Genomic DNA, 16256 nt, shown 5'->3' with positions numbered 1-16256 from the left:
TGCTTAGCATCGCAAATGGCTACATAAATCAGATCTGTGGTGATCTAAGTATTCCCACAAATTCCCACCCCAAATTATTATTTAATGAGCCATCTAATATCTAACTAACATACTCCTAGAGGCTGGGCTATACGCTAGGTGCTGTATAACCTGCTTACTATGCAGGAATGGTATTGTTCCTAATTAAATGATATAAAAGCTAATGACTGGGGATGTTAAAAGTGAGATGTGTGCTATGGAGTAAGTCAATCAAGGAGCAGACGGCGGGAGGGTAGGAGAGGGGAAGGGAAGACTCAGGGTGCTGCTGCTGCTGCAGCTCCGTGCCATAGACAGCTTTTACTGCGGTACATTGGATGCAGGCTGTAAAATCCTCAAGCCTCAGCAGAATTCAACTTGGGGATTACAACCTCATCTCTCCAAACTCCCAACCGGTGACATTATTTGACATGCTCTCTATCAATCGTGGCCTTTTTTTTGGCATACTGTATGTTATCAAGACCATTCCCCTCTTGGCCTGGTGCTAACCTGTTAGCTAGAATGTTGTTCGCCAACTCTATCCTGTGCTTGGGTTTGAAACCACAACTAAACAAATGCATTAGGTTATTTATCGTCCAGTTTCAATGGTTGGAATATCCAGGTCTTCTGACTCACTTTAAAGAGAAGTAGGACTACAGTCTTATGATATCAAACGGATGACCTGCACTGCAAATGACACCCTATTCCCTATGGGCCCATGTTAAAAGTAGTACACTGTGTAGGGAATAGGGTGCCATTAGGGATTTATCCAGGGTCACGAGAGGTGCATTGGGCTGCAGTATCTGAAAGACTTCATACTTCACCAAGTGAGTAGTATCTCCTGGGGATCTGAGAGTCGGGGTAGATGTTCTCCAGGTACCAGGAGAAGGGTTTACACTGCAGAGCTTCACGTAGGGTCTTACGAGAGGACACATCTCCATAGTCCACCCGGGCCACACCTGCAACACAAACCAAGACCAGGGGCAATATGTATCGAGCATGTCAGACTGGTAGTGCTGATCTAGGATCAGTTTTGACTTTTTAGATTATAACGAATGGACAGAGGGGACCTGATGCTAGATTAGCACTTCTACTTTGAGATGCTTGATATGTACAGCACCTGGTTCAAGTACAGAGACACATGCATTGAAATATCAGCAAAAGACAACAAGAACCCTTACTGCTTACATGCAACAAACACCCTTTTGAGCCATTTGGCACTTCAATTGTCAAGGTTATGTTTGCTGTTATAGCACAAAGTGCCATCCATAGAGGAATGTGAATTATTGGAGAATGACTCATAATTGTATCAACAAAGTCAAATAATCTGTGCCAGATTATTGTATCACACCCAATTTAAGACTTCCAAAAAAACATCCTGCTTGACCCTTTATTAGCCCGCTGCAGCAAAGGGTTAAAGAGACTGTGGTAACGTCGGTTTTGTTTTCAGCATAACCATTGTTGAGAGAAGAGCCCGCAAGCCCATTCAATTCGACAGGCGGGAGGTTTGAATAAAAAAAAAAGCCAAAATGTTATTTTGGGTTAAAAAAACACTCCAGGCCACACTTGAACATCTAAAAATACACTGAACAAAAATATAAACCCAACATGTAAAGTGTAAAGTCCCATGTTTCATGAGGTGAAATAAAAGATACCAGAAATGTTCCATACGCACAAAAAGCTTATTTCTCTCAAATTTTGTGCACAAATTTGTTGACATCCCGGTTAGTGAGCATTTCTCATTTGCCAAAATAATCCATCCACTTGACAGGTGTGGCATATCAAGAAGCTGATTAAACAGCATGATCATTACACAGGTGCACCTTGTGCTGGGGTCAATAAGAGGCCCCTGTGCAGTTTTTTGTCACACAACACAATGCCACAGATGTCTCAAGTTTTGCAATTGGCATGCCGACTGCAGGAGTGTCCACCAGAGCTGTTGCCAGAGAATTTAATGTTCATTTCTCTACCATAAGCCGCCTCCAACGTCGTTTTACAGAATTTGGCAGTACGTCCAACCGGCCTCACAACTACAGACCACGTGTAACCACGCCAGCCCAGGACCCCCACATCCGGCTTCTTCACCTGCGGGATCATCTGAGACCAGCCACCCGGACAGCTGATGAAACTGAGAAGTAATAAAGCCCTTTCGTGTGGAAAAACTCAGTCTGATTGGCCGGGCCTGGCTCGGGTGGGCCTATGCCCTCCCAGGCCCATCCATGGCTGCGACCCTGCCCAGTTATGTGAAATCCATAGATTGGAACCTAATTCATTTATTTCAATTGACTGATTTCCTTATATGAACTGTAACTCAGTAAAATTGCATTTTGTATTTATATTTTGTTCAGAATAGATAGAAATTATGTAGAAATGATAATGGACCTATATATTTTCAAATAACTGCCGTTTTTCTGTCCCGCAAGCAAAAACGTTTGCCCACTCCTGATAAAGGGAATAGAGTGCCATTTGGGATACACACTAACAGTGGAGCTGCCCTGACCTGATCATCCCCTGTTATATCCTGGATGAGCAGACACTCAATGCCGACCGGATACTGCGAGTATGCTTTCTCAGGAATCACTTAGGGTGCTGGGCCCCCCTCGACTCCTCAGAAGACAGACTAAAGAGCATTCTGGAAACGTGGAAAGGGTGCCTTTCATGCAAAATGTAACTAGATATTGGCAAGGCACTGCATAAATCTAATCTCATAATTTGGCTCCAACATTACTTGGATACTCAGCAGCCAATCTCTTGCCAATCGTATTGCATCGCCAGGCTGTGGGGACAACATTGTCTGAGCTTCCCATGAGATCATAAACAGCAACGTCTCCCTTGAATATGTGAACGCAATTTCCGGAAATCTTCAGTCGAACATCTTGAAAGATACTTAGTACAGCACTTTCCAATGAATAAAAGATCAAAGTGTGGAGAAATGCAGTTGAACATAAGACAATGCCCTGCCTTCTTTGGCACATCAAGAGCAGCGTAGAAATTCAACGGAAGATGAATGCAAAGAGCAGTAGAGCGAAGACATATTGTACTTGAGACTCAGTGAGACTAGGAGGAGAAGCAACGTGAGCCAGAGTAGGAGGGTCAAATATAGCAAGATACAGTACTGGAAGCTACAACCTATCTGCAATATTAAAGCTGATCTACCCCCCCCCCCAAAAAAAATACAAAATACAAAAAACAAACAAATATATAAAATTAATATACATATAATTTTTTTTATAAGATACGGTACAGGTTGCTTCCCTTTCTAACCAGTTTGCTGCATATCCTCTAGTTACAGAGCTCATGGCATACATTACAGTACAGAGGAGAAATGACCCTGGCCTGAAAAAACATACAGTAATGAGGAATTGGCTGTGGAATAAAAAAATATGAAGGATATTCCTATAAGGCAGGTGATAGGTCTTATGGTGCCTTACATGCATAGTATTGGTATAGGAGGCTACACTAACCAATATAGGCAAATACTATGTATTCTATGCATGTAAGCAGAAGAATAACAGTTTTGCGGTGAATGCAAAACGACAGGAGATGCCTATTTTCAGAACCCACATACATGCCACTTATAGACGGGTTGCGTGCACAGTCATTGATACCTTGTCTTGTTTTGACTGATGTCATGTTTATGCTAATATGGCTCAAATTCTCTAGCTAGCTAACCAACAACTGTAACAATGCTTGAGACAACAAGCGCTCATTGTGCACCTGTATTTATGTTTTCAATAAACATTTAGAGACAAAATATAGCCCAGCTATAACATCTGGTTCCTTGGAAGTTGTGGGAACGTACTGTACGTTTTACTTTCCCATTGGTTCCGGGAACGAAGACATGCATTTCCTGACCAGTAAAACGGAACGTTTTTTAATTGTTCTGAGAACAGAAGTGAACATTTCACCTGTTCTGGGAACGAGGAATTTTTAGGTTGCAGGGAGGTTCTAAAAAAGTTTTACTACGGTTCTCTGAAAGTTTTCCTGTGAGGTTTAATTAACATTATAAGACGGGATATTAAAGGTTATTTGAAGGTATTTAAATAACGTTCTGAGAACATGTTTCAATAAGACTTTTAATAACACTGCTAGCTTAGATTAACTGTGAACTCCAAGCACAGATAGGACACATGGAAATTCATTTGCTTAGGCGTTAATCGTCCAAACACATTTATTTTTTATTGTGACATGACATCATTGAGCTGGGCATCCTGCACAATTCCCAGAACTTTGTGGGAAGGTTGTATGCAAAACAACCATAGGACAACCACGCTCTCACCAAGCTCTAAGATACACATGGTTCTCAGAACGTTATGTGCTAGCTGGGAGTTTACATGTCAACAATCTTAGCCAACCCAGTCTGTTTTTCCCCTTTGTTGCTGACGCATCGGTTTTGTTGCTAAAAAACCAACCAGTCTATACCCAACATGATAGCTAGAGGCTGAATTCACACTTAAAGCACTTGCTTGGAGCTCAGCGATTTACACTGAGACCATATGCATTGCCACTCCATCAGACCTGGGTTTAACTACTATTTGAAATATTTTACATCACTTTAGTTTGCTTTAGTCTGCCTGGAGTGCCAGGTGGGCGGGGTTTTACGTTTTCCAATATCTCTATTGGTTCCATTGCGCCAGGAAACTCCACCCTGGGCGCACACTGGTTGAATCAACGTTGTTTCCAACATGGAATAGACGTTGAATTGACGTCTGTGCCCAGTGAGTACATCAATCCCAGCTTAAGTATTTTAAATGATTTCAAATAGTATTTGAACCCAAGTTTGCATTCCCACTTCATATGCATTCCCACCCGCTGAGAGACAACAGGTTAAAACGGAAGCGTGGTAGCGTACCTGGTGATATGATGTAGAAGAAGTCTTTGAAGCCGTCCATCCACACCTCAGCCAATCGCCTGTTGTTCTTGTTGATGACTTGGCCCGTGCCCCCAGGGAAGCTGTATGGGGTGGCCTTCCGGAACACATGACCCACGTGGGAACATGTTATAATCTCCAGCGAGCCACCACACTGCCAGATCTGCACATACAAGTGGTCACACGCACATGTGGTCACAAAATCATTGTCATAATAACCCAGCAGAGCCCTCTATTCTTAACCACTCACCCTGAAAGACATCTCCAAGTTCTCTCCGCCCCAAATGTCCATCCCTGGATCGTATGTGCCTATTTCTTCAAAATATGTCCGGTCAATAGAGAATAACCCTCCAGCCATAGTAGGGGTTCTGCAAGAGAAAAACAATGAGAGTGGATAAAGAAACACATTTACAAGAGACACCTATCTTACAAAGTGAGAAACGGATCCGCTTACAAATAATCAATATCATACAGTAATATTGCTGAACAATATTGCTCGATGGACAGGATGCCCAGCTGGTCACGGGTGCACCTCAGCCACGCTCAAGGTACTAAACGATATCATAACCGCCATCGATAAAAGACAGTACTGTGCAGCCGTCTTCATCGACCTGGCCAAGGCTTTCAACTCTGTCAGTTGTCACAAAGTACAGGCTCTCTTGCTCAATCACCGTATTCTTATCGGCAGACTCAACAGCCTTGGTTTCTCAAATGACTGCCTCGCCTGGTTCACCAACTACTTCTCAGATATAGTTCAGTGTGTCAAATCTGAGGACCTGTGGCCGGACCTCTGGCAGTCTCTATGGGGGTACCACAGGGTTAAATTCTCGGGCCGACTCTTTTCTCTGTATATATCAACGATGTCGCTCTTGCTGTGGGTGATTCCTTGATCCACCTCTACGCAGACGACACCATTCTGTATACATCTGGCCCTTCTTTGGACACTGTGTTAAGAAACCTCCAAACGAGCTTCAATGCCATACAACACTCCTTCCGTGGTCTCCAACTGCTCTTAAACGCTAGTAAAATGAAATGCATGCTTTTCAACCGATCGCGGCCTGCACCCGCCCACTCAACTAGCATAACTACTTTGGACGTTTCTGACTACAAATACCTAAGTGTCTGCTAGACTGTAAACTCTCCTTCCAGACTCATTTTAAACATCTCCAATCCAAAATTAAATCGAGAATCGGCTTTCTATTTCGCAACAAAGCCTCCATCACTCACGCTGCCAAACATACCCTGGTAAAACTGCCTATCCTACTGATCCTCAACTTTAGCGATGTAATTTACAAAATAGCCTCCAACACTCTACTCAGCAAACTGGATGCAGTCTATCACAGTGCCATCTGTTTTGTCACCAAAGCCCCATATACCACCCACCACTGCAACCTGTATGCTCTCGTTGCCAGATCCACTGGCTCCAGGACATCTATAAGTCTTTGCTAGGTAAAGCTCCGCCTTATCTCAGCTCACTGGTCACCATAACAACACCCACCCGTAGCACGCGCTCCAGGAGGTATATCTCACTGGTCATCCCCAAAACCAACACCTCGTGTGGCCGCCTTTCCTTCCAGTTCTCTGCTGCCAGTGACTGGAACGAATTGCAAAAATCGCTGAAGTTGGAGACTTATCTCCCTCACTAACTTTAAGCATCAGCTATCTGAGCAGCTTACCGATCGCTGCAGCTGTACACAGCCCACCTGTAAATAGCCCATACAACTACCTATCTCATCCCCATATTGTTTTTATTTACTTTTTCTGGTCTTTTACACACCAGTATCTCTACTTGCACATCATCATCTGCACATCTATCACTCCAGTGTTAATTTGCTAAATTGTAATTACTTCACTACTATGGCCTATTTATTGCCTTACCTCCTCACGCCATTTGCACACGCTGTATATAGACTTTTTCTATTGTGTTATTGACTGTATGTGTGTTTATTCCATGTGTAACTCTGTGTTGCTGTTTGTGTCGCACTGCTTTGCTTTATCTTGGCAGGTCGCAGTTGTAAATGAGAACTTGTTCTCAACTGGCCTACCTGGTTAAATAAAGGTGAAATAAAATAAATTATAAAAAATACAATAAAAAAATGTCTGGGGGCAGAAACTCTGCTTTTATTTGCTTTGGAAATAAGAGAGCAAGACATTATTCATTGCCTAGCTCTTCATCAAACAAATGGGCACTTTGGACACTACCATTTATCACACAAAAAACCTGACCTAGACTGACAATCTCAATGCAAAATTACTATGTCATTATTTGATCCACTCTCTGCCGTTTTCATTCTGCTAAAGAGAAGCAAACAGACACAGCTAGGGGCTTGGAGATGACTATCTTCTTTTAAGACAATGAAAATCTGATTTATGAAGCATTGAGGGACACCATCATCATACCACGTTGTTGCTCTGTCCAATAAAATACATTTGATGGAGAGGTTTGTCAATATTTTTGCAGCACCAGCTCCATTGACATATTTTTTTTGTATTCCAAAATGAAACTAGCTACACCATGAAACTACAACTATATCTATATCAAATAACATAAGAAAAACATATAAAAACATTGGCCTCACAGCTAAGTCAGTACTTCACAGAAATGCAATCTATCTCTATCTCCAAATGATGCAGCTTTGACAGCTATCGGAGAAGAGGGCTTCTAAAGAAATCCACACCAATGATGTCAGCTCTGCGACTTCCCAGCACTACAAACAACCTACTCTCAGCTGAAATGATAACGCTAGAGCGAATATTTGTTGTCTTACGAGTCTTTTCAATAAACTGTTATTTAATGTCCTCCGCTGCATTTTATCATTGTTCCCCTCTAATCAGGGACTGATTTAGACCTGGGACACCAGGTATGTGCAATTAATTATCAGGTAGACTAGCAGGGCCCGTACCTCGTAGGGTAAGAGTTGAGCACCCGTGCTTTATAGTGCACTACTTTAAAAAAAGTAGGGCACTATAAAGAGAATAGGGTGCCAAATAAACTCATTTCAACTCGGGCAGAGATAAAGGCATATTCAGTATGTGTCTTGTGTGTACCTGAGTGGTAATGTCCTGTCCCCTTTGCGCCTGTCCATTTCTCTCTGAGGCACGGGGTACCAACGGAAATTCAGCTTCCAGTTGAATCCTCCGTAGGTCATGTCTGAGCCTGCCATGTATTCAAACGTCTCGTCGCTGATCACATCGATTATAGGACATACCACAGATCTCCTAAACAACCATGAAGAGAAAGATAAGGCATTCATTTGACAAGAAATTCATTGACAGCCAAAACAACCACAGAGAAATCTAAAGCATTCATTATACAGGAAATAGTGAAAGAAAGCCCTAGATAAATGACATGTGGAATCAACTTCAGAAAATGACTTTGAAGAACTGTGCAGTCTCTACAATTAATTCACTTTCTTCCCTTAAACCCCAAAACGTTGTGTTATTTCCATGAACAATATTCCACGTCTGGTTATATTAAACTGCTTGGCTGGCAGAGCCAACAGCATTAATTCATCCACAAAATAAATAATAAAAGAATAAATCATTTACAAAGCTAATGGTGCCCTAACTGTTCATTCTTCAGGTGAGCGTCGAGACAAATAGCTAACTGCTGACCCTGCATTTCTACAGCGGTGGCATTATCCCCAGCTTCATTATGAGTTTATTTCAATATTAGTAAATCATCGGCTGGTGCATACTCATTATAAACATATCCATTAGGATAACAACACTGACCGGAGGTAACATATTGCTTCAGTGGGAAGCTACTTACAGTCAAAGAAAATGGAATATATGCATGTTGATTATGTTGACAATGACAATACAGTATGGATATATGGCCTCAGACTGTTTGCTTCAGTAGGAGTTTTACAGTAAAGCTGAAGGTAACCTTAAGGCTTGCGTCTCAAATGGCACTCTATTCCCTAGTGCACTACTTTTGACCAGGGCCCATAGGGCTTTGGTCAAAAGTAGTGTACTACGTAGGGAAATAGGGTGCCATTTGGGACTCAACCTCTAGGTGCTGCAGGGGAATTCATTCAACGCATCCCCTTCACTCAGCATCCACTTCACTTCCTGGTCTAAATCTAATCAGTGTTTGTGCACTTTTATGCTCCTGCACATATTTTTACACATCAATAAACGTGCAGGGTCATAAAAGTGTAATGGCTCGATAATATAATCTCCTCGGTAATACAAAACTAATTTCTGCCTGGCACCTGAGGCAAAATGGGTAGATGTCCGACACCAGATAAGAGAGATAAGGGGGGAGGGGCAAATGCATTTTCAGTCCATCTACAATTTCTCCCTTTTATGTAGAAGGAACCCTTCACCCACCGAACAAGCAAGTGCAATCCTGAAACAGGATTAGAATAACCACACCATTACTTCATTACAATAACCACGATAACAAGTAATAGGATTTAAACCCTGCTGTCACTTAAAATAGCCATCATCAACTGACTCAGTGCAATCACATTCTACTGTGTCTACTACGGTATAAAGAAGCGACAGACAGCATTTCGACAAAACAAGCTGCCACTCAGCTATGGCTGCCTTTGAAAAGGGGCACACAGCTGTCACGGGCATTGGTGTCGTTGTCTGCTATAAAGTCGAGCTAGTGTCTACCATTAACGTCAGATCAGTTTTCAGATGACACAGAAGACAAGCGGAATGCTAATGAGTTAGCATCTCACTGAGGCAGCAGGAAGAGAACAGAGCAGAGATGATTTGCTTCGAGCATCAGCACCCCCATGTCTATCCAGTGCCATGTGTTCCATTTACATCGAGAGGGGTGATGGTGAAGCTCCTTACCGGTCCTCTTTGATCCTGGCCAGCAGAGGCTCCAGCCAGCCCACTGTGCATTCACAGTGGGCGTCCAGGAAGGTGATGACCTGTCCCCGTGTGGCAGCTGCCCCCCTCAGCCTGGCCCGGATCAGCCCCGTCCGCTGCTCCATCCGCAGGACTCGCACTCGAACCTCCAGGGTCCGAGCATAGTTCTCTAGCTTCTTTCCCAAGAAGTCTGACAGAAGAGGACACATCAGAGAGGACATGTTTCAAACGCCGAAATAACTTCATCGTTTGGTGTCTTTCCTCGTTCATTCACAGTTATCAAGGCAAGGGCCGATCTTCTTTCAAATGTGGTATATTATTATCCTTCAATACAAAGAATTGCATGGTTAAACAGACATGTTTCAAACTCCCATAGAACTTCATTGTGCAGTGTTGTTTTCCACAATTATCAAGGGACGATTGTCTTTCAAACTTTGTATCTACCACATGTAATGTGGTAGATATTATCACACAATACTAAGAACTGCATGTATTAATCCCAGAGTGACCCTTTAAACTCAGTGAAGCTAGTTAGTTGATGGTTTAGGTTGGATCCAGCTTCAGTACCTCTCTCACTGGCGTCGTCCACCAGCAGGATCTCCTGCAGCAGGTGCCGTGGCGAGCGGTTGATGACACTGTGGACGGTGCGGAGCAGGGTGCTCCACGCCTCGTTGTGGAACACGATCACTATACTGGTGTTGGGGAGATCGTCCGCGTACACCTTCGTCTTGCAACTGATGGACAGAACACACGAGCTCTGGTTGAGAGGTCAAATATGCTGCTACCGATGCTTGTCTACAGTAGAGTTCTATCAACAGTGAGCATAGTTGTGTGACATGCTTGTGGATGTAAAATATATGTGGCTGAAATTTACCTCAGAGCATTGTAACAAAATGAACTGCTTTCAAACAAAGCCAAAGTTGACAAGACTTAGTAAATGCTGCACCAGTGTTTCCCCTAGGATTTTTTTCAGCAGTGGTGGCAAGGGTGCATCGCTTCTAGACGTTAGCACAATGACATGCTAGCTTTTCCCATAGATTTCCAATTATTGATTCAATGACTATCCATTTAAAAGCTCATCTCAGCAGAAATTACATGAATATAGCACCTTAGAGACTGCTGCCCTAAATACATAGACTTGAAATCACTGGCCACTTTAATAATTGGAACACTAGTCACTTTAATAATGTTTACATATTTTCCACTACTCAGCTCATATGTATATACTGTATTCTATATCTCTATGTATTTTAGTCTATGCCGCTCCGACATTGTTCGTCCAAATATTTATAAATTCTTAATTCCATTCCTTTACTTAAAATGTGTGTGTATGGTTGTGAAATTGTTAGATATTACTTGTTAGATATTACTGTACTGATGGAGCTAGAAACACAAGCATTTCGCTACACCTGCAATAACATCTGCTAAACATGTGTATGTGACCAATAAAATGTGATTTGAACACTGTGTTGTGCTAAATGGCAATCTGCTTCACACACACAGGCTGTGTCCCAAATGGCACCTTATTCCTTATATAGACCACTACTTCTGACCAGGGCCCACATACAGTGCCTTCAGAAAGTATTCACACCCCTTCACTTTTCCCACATTTTGTTGTGTTACAGCCTGAATTTAAAAACAGATTACATTGCCATTTTTTGTTCACTGACATACACATAATATCCCATAATGTCAAATTGGAATTATGTTTATTGAATTCTTTACTAATTAATTAAAAATGAAAAAGCTGAAATATCTTCAGTCAGTAGGTATTCAACCCCTTTGTTATGGCAAGCCTAAATAAGTTCAAAAATGTGCTTAACAAGTCATATAATAAGTTGCATGGACTGACTTTGTGTGCAATAATAAAGTTAAATTAAATAAAATGACTACCTCATCTCTGTAACCCACACATACAATTATGATCTGTAAGGTCCCTCAGTTGAGCAGTGAATTTCAAACACAGATTTAACCACAAAGACCAGGGAGGTTTTCCAATGCTTCACAAAGAAGGGCACCAATTGGTAGATTGGTAGACATAAAAAGAAGGAAGCCTGTACAGAATAAAAATATTCCAAAACATGCATCCTGTCTGCAACAAGCCATTAAAGTAATATTGCAAAACATGTAGCAAAGCAATTCACTTTTTTGTCTTGAATACAAAGTGTTATATTTGGGGCAAATCCAATACATTACTGACAACCACTCCATATTTTTGAGCATAGTGGTGGCTGCATCATGCTTGTAATCATTAAGGACTGGGGGAGTTTTTTGGGATAAAAAAACACAGGCAAAATCCTAGATGAAACCTGGTTCAGTCTGCTTTCCACCAGACACTGGGAGATGAATTCACCTTTCAGCAGGACAATAACCCAAAACACAAGGCCAAATCTACACTGGAGTGGCCTAGTTACAGTTTTGACTTAAATCTACTTGAAAATCTATGGAGAGACCTCAAAATGGTTGTCCAGCAAAGATCAACAACCAATTTGACAGAGCTTGAAGAATAATGGGGAAATCTTGTACAATCCAGGTGTGGAAAGCTCTTAGAGACTTACCCAGAAAGACTCACAGCTGTAATCACTGACAAAGATGCTTAAAATGAGATATTTCTGTATTTCATTTTCAGTCAAAATAAAAATGTAATAACATGTTTCACTTTGTCATTATTGGGGTTTTGTTTTGTAGGCTGTGTTTCAGGCTGTAACACAACAAAACGTGGACTAAGTCAAGGGATATGAATACTTTATGGAGGCACTGTAGGGAATAGGGTGCCATTTGGGATGCAGTCACATACTCCCAGAGATACAGACCAAGGGCAGGGCAAGCCTGTCATGTAGTGTAGATTGTAATGTTGAATAAAGTATGAGGAGGGTGCATTAAAGATAGAGAGGAGGCAGCGGGGGTTGGAAGTGGGAGGTGACAGGAGGTGACAGGCGATTGGAGCGGATAGTAGGTTTATCCCGTTCACCCCACTACGGGTGACAGGACAGATTGACAGAATGGGAACACCAGGGTAGCTAGCTACTAGCCACTGAGCGATCATCTTATTTCTTTCAACCACTGCCTATTACACCCCACGACAATACCTCTCTCTCACACAGTCTTGCAAAGCCAAGCTGATTTCTTTAATAACGTTCCAAGGTGTACTGGCGAGTTTGAGGAAGATTTTGAGATGCAATTAGTACGATTCTGCAGCTTGGCACTCTTGGGGTGAAATAAAATCAATAGACCACAGATCTATATCTACAGTTCTTTCGCTCTCCATTTTGTACAAATTCTTCATTATAAACTGGGTGGTTCCAACCCTGAATGCTGATTGGCTGATATCTGTGGTATATCAAACCGTATACCACGGGTATGACAAAACATGTATTTTTACTGCTCTAATTACGTTGGTAACCAGTTTACAATAGCAATAAGGCACCTCAGGGGTTTGGGGCCAATATACCACGGCTAAAGGCTGTTCTTACGTACGACGCAAAGCGGAGTGCCTGGATACAGCCCTTATATATTGGCCATATACCACAAACCCCTGAAGTGCCTTATTGCTTAAATATACTATAGGACTAGTTCATTAAAGTGGAATTCATAATTAGCTAAATCTACAAGCATTAAACTTAGCACAATCCTTGTACATGTGTGAAATGGAGTGCGTGCAGTGTTCACATATATTGAAAATGTTCCTTTTTTGTGATAACTTTTCATATAAAATGTTATAGCAATGTAAACCCCATGGGGGACAGTTGATTTTCGAGGCGGTAGGTAATATATAAACAATATAGACAATGTTCACAGTATTGGCATATGCTTATATTCTCTGCATAATTTTTTTATATTGTTGTATTGACAATGTTCCTATTTTCAATACAAAGAAGAGCGCATTCTAAAGAACAGTTGACAAAGAATGTTCTGTAGGAATACATAAACACGAAATCACTGGGCTGTCTCCCGGAGAGAAGACTGTCTCTAGATCAGCTGCTCAAGGTAAATGTGGATCATATTTCACACAAATTGCTCTTTGGGTTTTCATTATCCAGCTCTAGTAGGTCTTGGGCGACAGTAAACAATGCCCTTCTCCCATTCAGACTGTCATGGCTGAAGTAAACACCCGAAGACTGTGATGGATCCAACACTGGCAAATAATCTCTGTAAGTCTAATGTTCTTCAATTAGAGCAGTGGTGTCTGGTGGCACTTTCAAATCGGATGACGCCCTCATTGTAATCGCCGTAACGGAACAAACGGAATGGTATGAAAAACATCAAACACATGGTTTCCATGAGTTTAGATGCCGCTCCATTCATTCCATTCCAGTCATTACTATGAGTCCTCGTCCCCTCACCAGCCACCACTGAATTAGAGTATGTTACATCATGGAATGAATCCTGAGGAGTCCGAGGACTTAAAACGTTTAATATCTCCTTTTCATTCTGTCCTAATGGGTCGTTTTCATCAAAGTTAACAAATTGGTTCATTCCAGACGATATCAAAATGTTCTGTTGAACCTTAGTTATTTGGTAGACAGTCTCTTTTGCTTCGCATTGCTGTTAATAATCCGCCAGCAGCTGCTCCTAAAATGACACGCCATGTTGTAATCCTCAAAGTTGTGTGTCAGCGTAGTGTGGTTTCCAGTGAATTCAGCGGAAGTTTCTGGACTAAAACAACAACTAGTGAAAAAGTCAGAAAGTAGATCCAAAATGTCAGCCCTTTTGAGAACCGGAGCATGTTGCCAAGTGAAGTGGAGGTATTAGGGCTTCTGAGGAGTAGCGGTAGAAGGTTACAGGGTTGTTAAAAGTGGGTGGTGTGTGTGTGTAGTGCCGAGTAAAGAGGTCAGCGGTGTAATTCACAGAAAAGGCCAAGTTCACTCACCCGTCCAGTCTCACATCCGGCAGACTCCTGTTGAGAGCAATCATGTCGCTGGCCATCAGATTGAACTGGTTAATCTTAAAGAGCTCCTTCATTTTCTCCTGCTCGTCCTTTGCGATTACCACCGCCTTCCCCATCTCCCCTGGGCCCTCGTGGGCTCGCGACATGACCGCTGCAAAACAATAGGGAGACGATGTTGCATATTTTATACTTCCGTGTTCTATTTTATATTTCACTGTTATTTCAATGGAAGCGGGAGGTCCAAACATTAAACTTCAGCTACTGAAATCTGCTAAATGTAGCTACAACTATTATAGTGTATATATTACTAAAGGTACAGTACTGTGGCAAGCAAATGAACTTAAAATGAACCGTGAGCAAATGAAGCATGCTGTAGACTAGACTAGAGTGTTTCTAACAGAAGAATATTGACCTCAGATCACTCGGTCCCAGTACCCCTTGTATATAGCCTCGTTATTACTATTTTATTGTGTCACTTTTTATTATTTTTTGCTTTAGTTTATTTGGTAAACTGTACTGTTGGTTAAGGGCTTGTAAGTAAGCATTTCACGGTAAGGTCTACACTTGTTGTATTCGGCTCATGTGACAAACAACGTTTGATTCGATTTGTCTAACAGAGAAAGACTTGCCTCAGATCAGTGTAAAATGAAATATGCCACATCATCAGGATTTGTCTAACAGAGAAAGACTGCCCTCAGATCAGTGTAAAATGAAATATGCCACATCATCAGGCTTTGAACGCTGAGGTCATTAAAATGTCCCTACCAGCCAATGACATGCTGATCAGTCTGACACTGATGCAGATTCGCCAAGCATTCTGGATCCATTAACTACTATTCTTATCATCTGCCGTACAGTCATGTCCTCCTAGTCAAGCATCATCTGGGCCTGTTGGAAAATCCACGATTTGTCCAGAGATTTAGGGCGAGCCCTTCTCTCTCTCTCACACTGATGAATGAGGAAGAAGTGAGAGCATTACAACAGCAGTCCTCATTGCTGTTTAAAAAAGATCAGCTCATATATCTGATCAATCAGCATTACTGAAGATCCATTAAAGCCTTGAGAACAAGCTGCCTCTGCTGCACATTGCTCCACAATGCTTCACAATTATCCAAAGGTAAATAATCTCCAGTGGAATTATGCTCCGCTCTCCAATAATCTCTTAAACCAGAGGCAGTGATTTCCATGGGGGACAATTCACATTTGCTCCAGGCCCCAGGTTAAGAGGATTCCCATTTCGCATTCCAAATGGCACCCTATTCCCTTTACAGTGTGCTACTTTTGACCAGAGCCCAATGGGCCCTGATCAAAAGTAGTGCATGATGAAGGGAATAGGGTGCATTTGGGACGCATCCCCAGTCAACCTTCCTAGAGCTCCAATGTTGGGTTAGTGGAGGTTTAGACTCTGATCTGATCGAGGTTCTTCTCGGCGGTGACACCCTCCATTAGGACAATGGCTTGAACCTGATGGGCTTGCAGAGAGAGCTGAGCTGGATTATTCAATGAACTATCCATCTAACACATGCCCACCACAGCCACTCAGATCATCCATCAATCTATTGGCACAGACACTACATTAGATATATGTTGCACAAAGAGCTGAAGGCCAGCGATACTGTCTGAAACATACTATAATTGTAACCTCACTGATTG

The 16256-nt window shown here is 42.1% G+C and overlaps 1 protein-coding gene across 2 annotated transcripts in view; it reads right to left on the bottom strand.

Annotated features, from left to right (window-relative positions):
- LOC106586166 (polypeptide N-acetylgalactosaminyltransferase 13) overlaps positions 1-16256 on the bottom strand; it is a 55465-nt gene that overhangs the window by 18219 nt on the left and 20990 nt on the right. For both annotated transcript variants that reach the window (XM_082968888.1, XM_082968887.1), the window contains exons 3-9: positions 14586-14754; positions 10283-10449; positions 9698-9905; positions 7934-8104; positions 5136-5253; positions 4868-5048; positions 835-974 (exon numbers count right to left, since the gene is read on the bottom strand). In XM_082968888.1, coding sequence (XP_082825014.1) covers positions 835-974; positions 4868-5048; positions 5136-5253; positions 7934-8104; positions 9698-9905; positions 10283-10449; positions 14586-14754 — 1154 coding nt within the window. The remainder of the gene's footprint in view (positions 1-834; positions 975-4867; positions 5049-5135; positions 5254-7933; positions 8105-9697; positions 9906-10282; positions 10450-14585; positions 14755-16256) is intronic.

Source organism: Salmo salar, chromosome 25 (genome assembly GCF_965601325.2).
Source record: "Salmo salar chromosome 25, fSalSal1, whole genome shotgun sequence".
In the NCBI taxonomy this organism is placed as follows: domain Eukaryota; kingdom Metazoa; phylum Chordata; class Actinopteri; order Salmoniformes; family Salmonidae; genus Salmo; species Salmo salar.
This window is presented reverse-complemented; position numbering and strand designations above follow the sequence as displayed.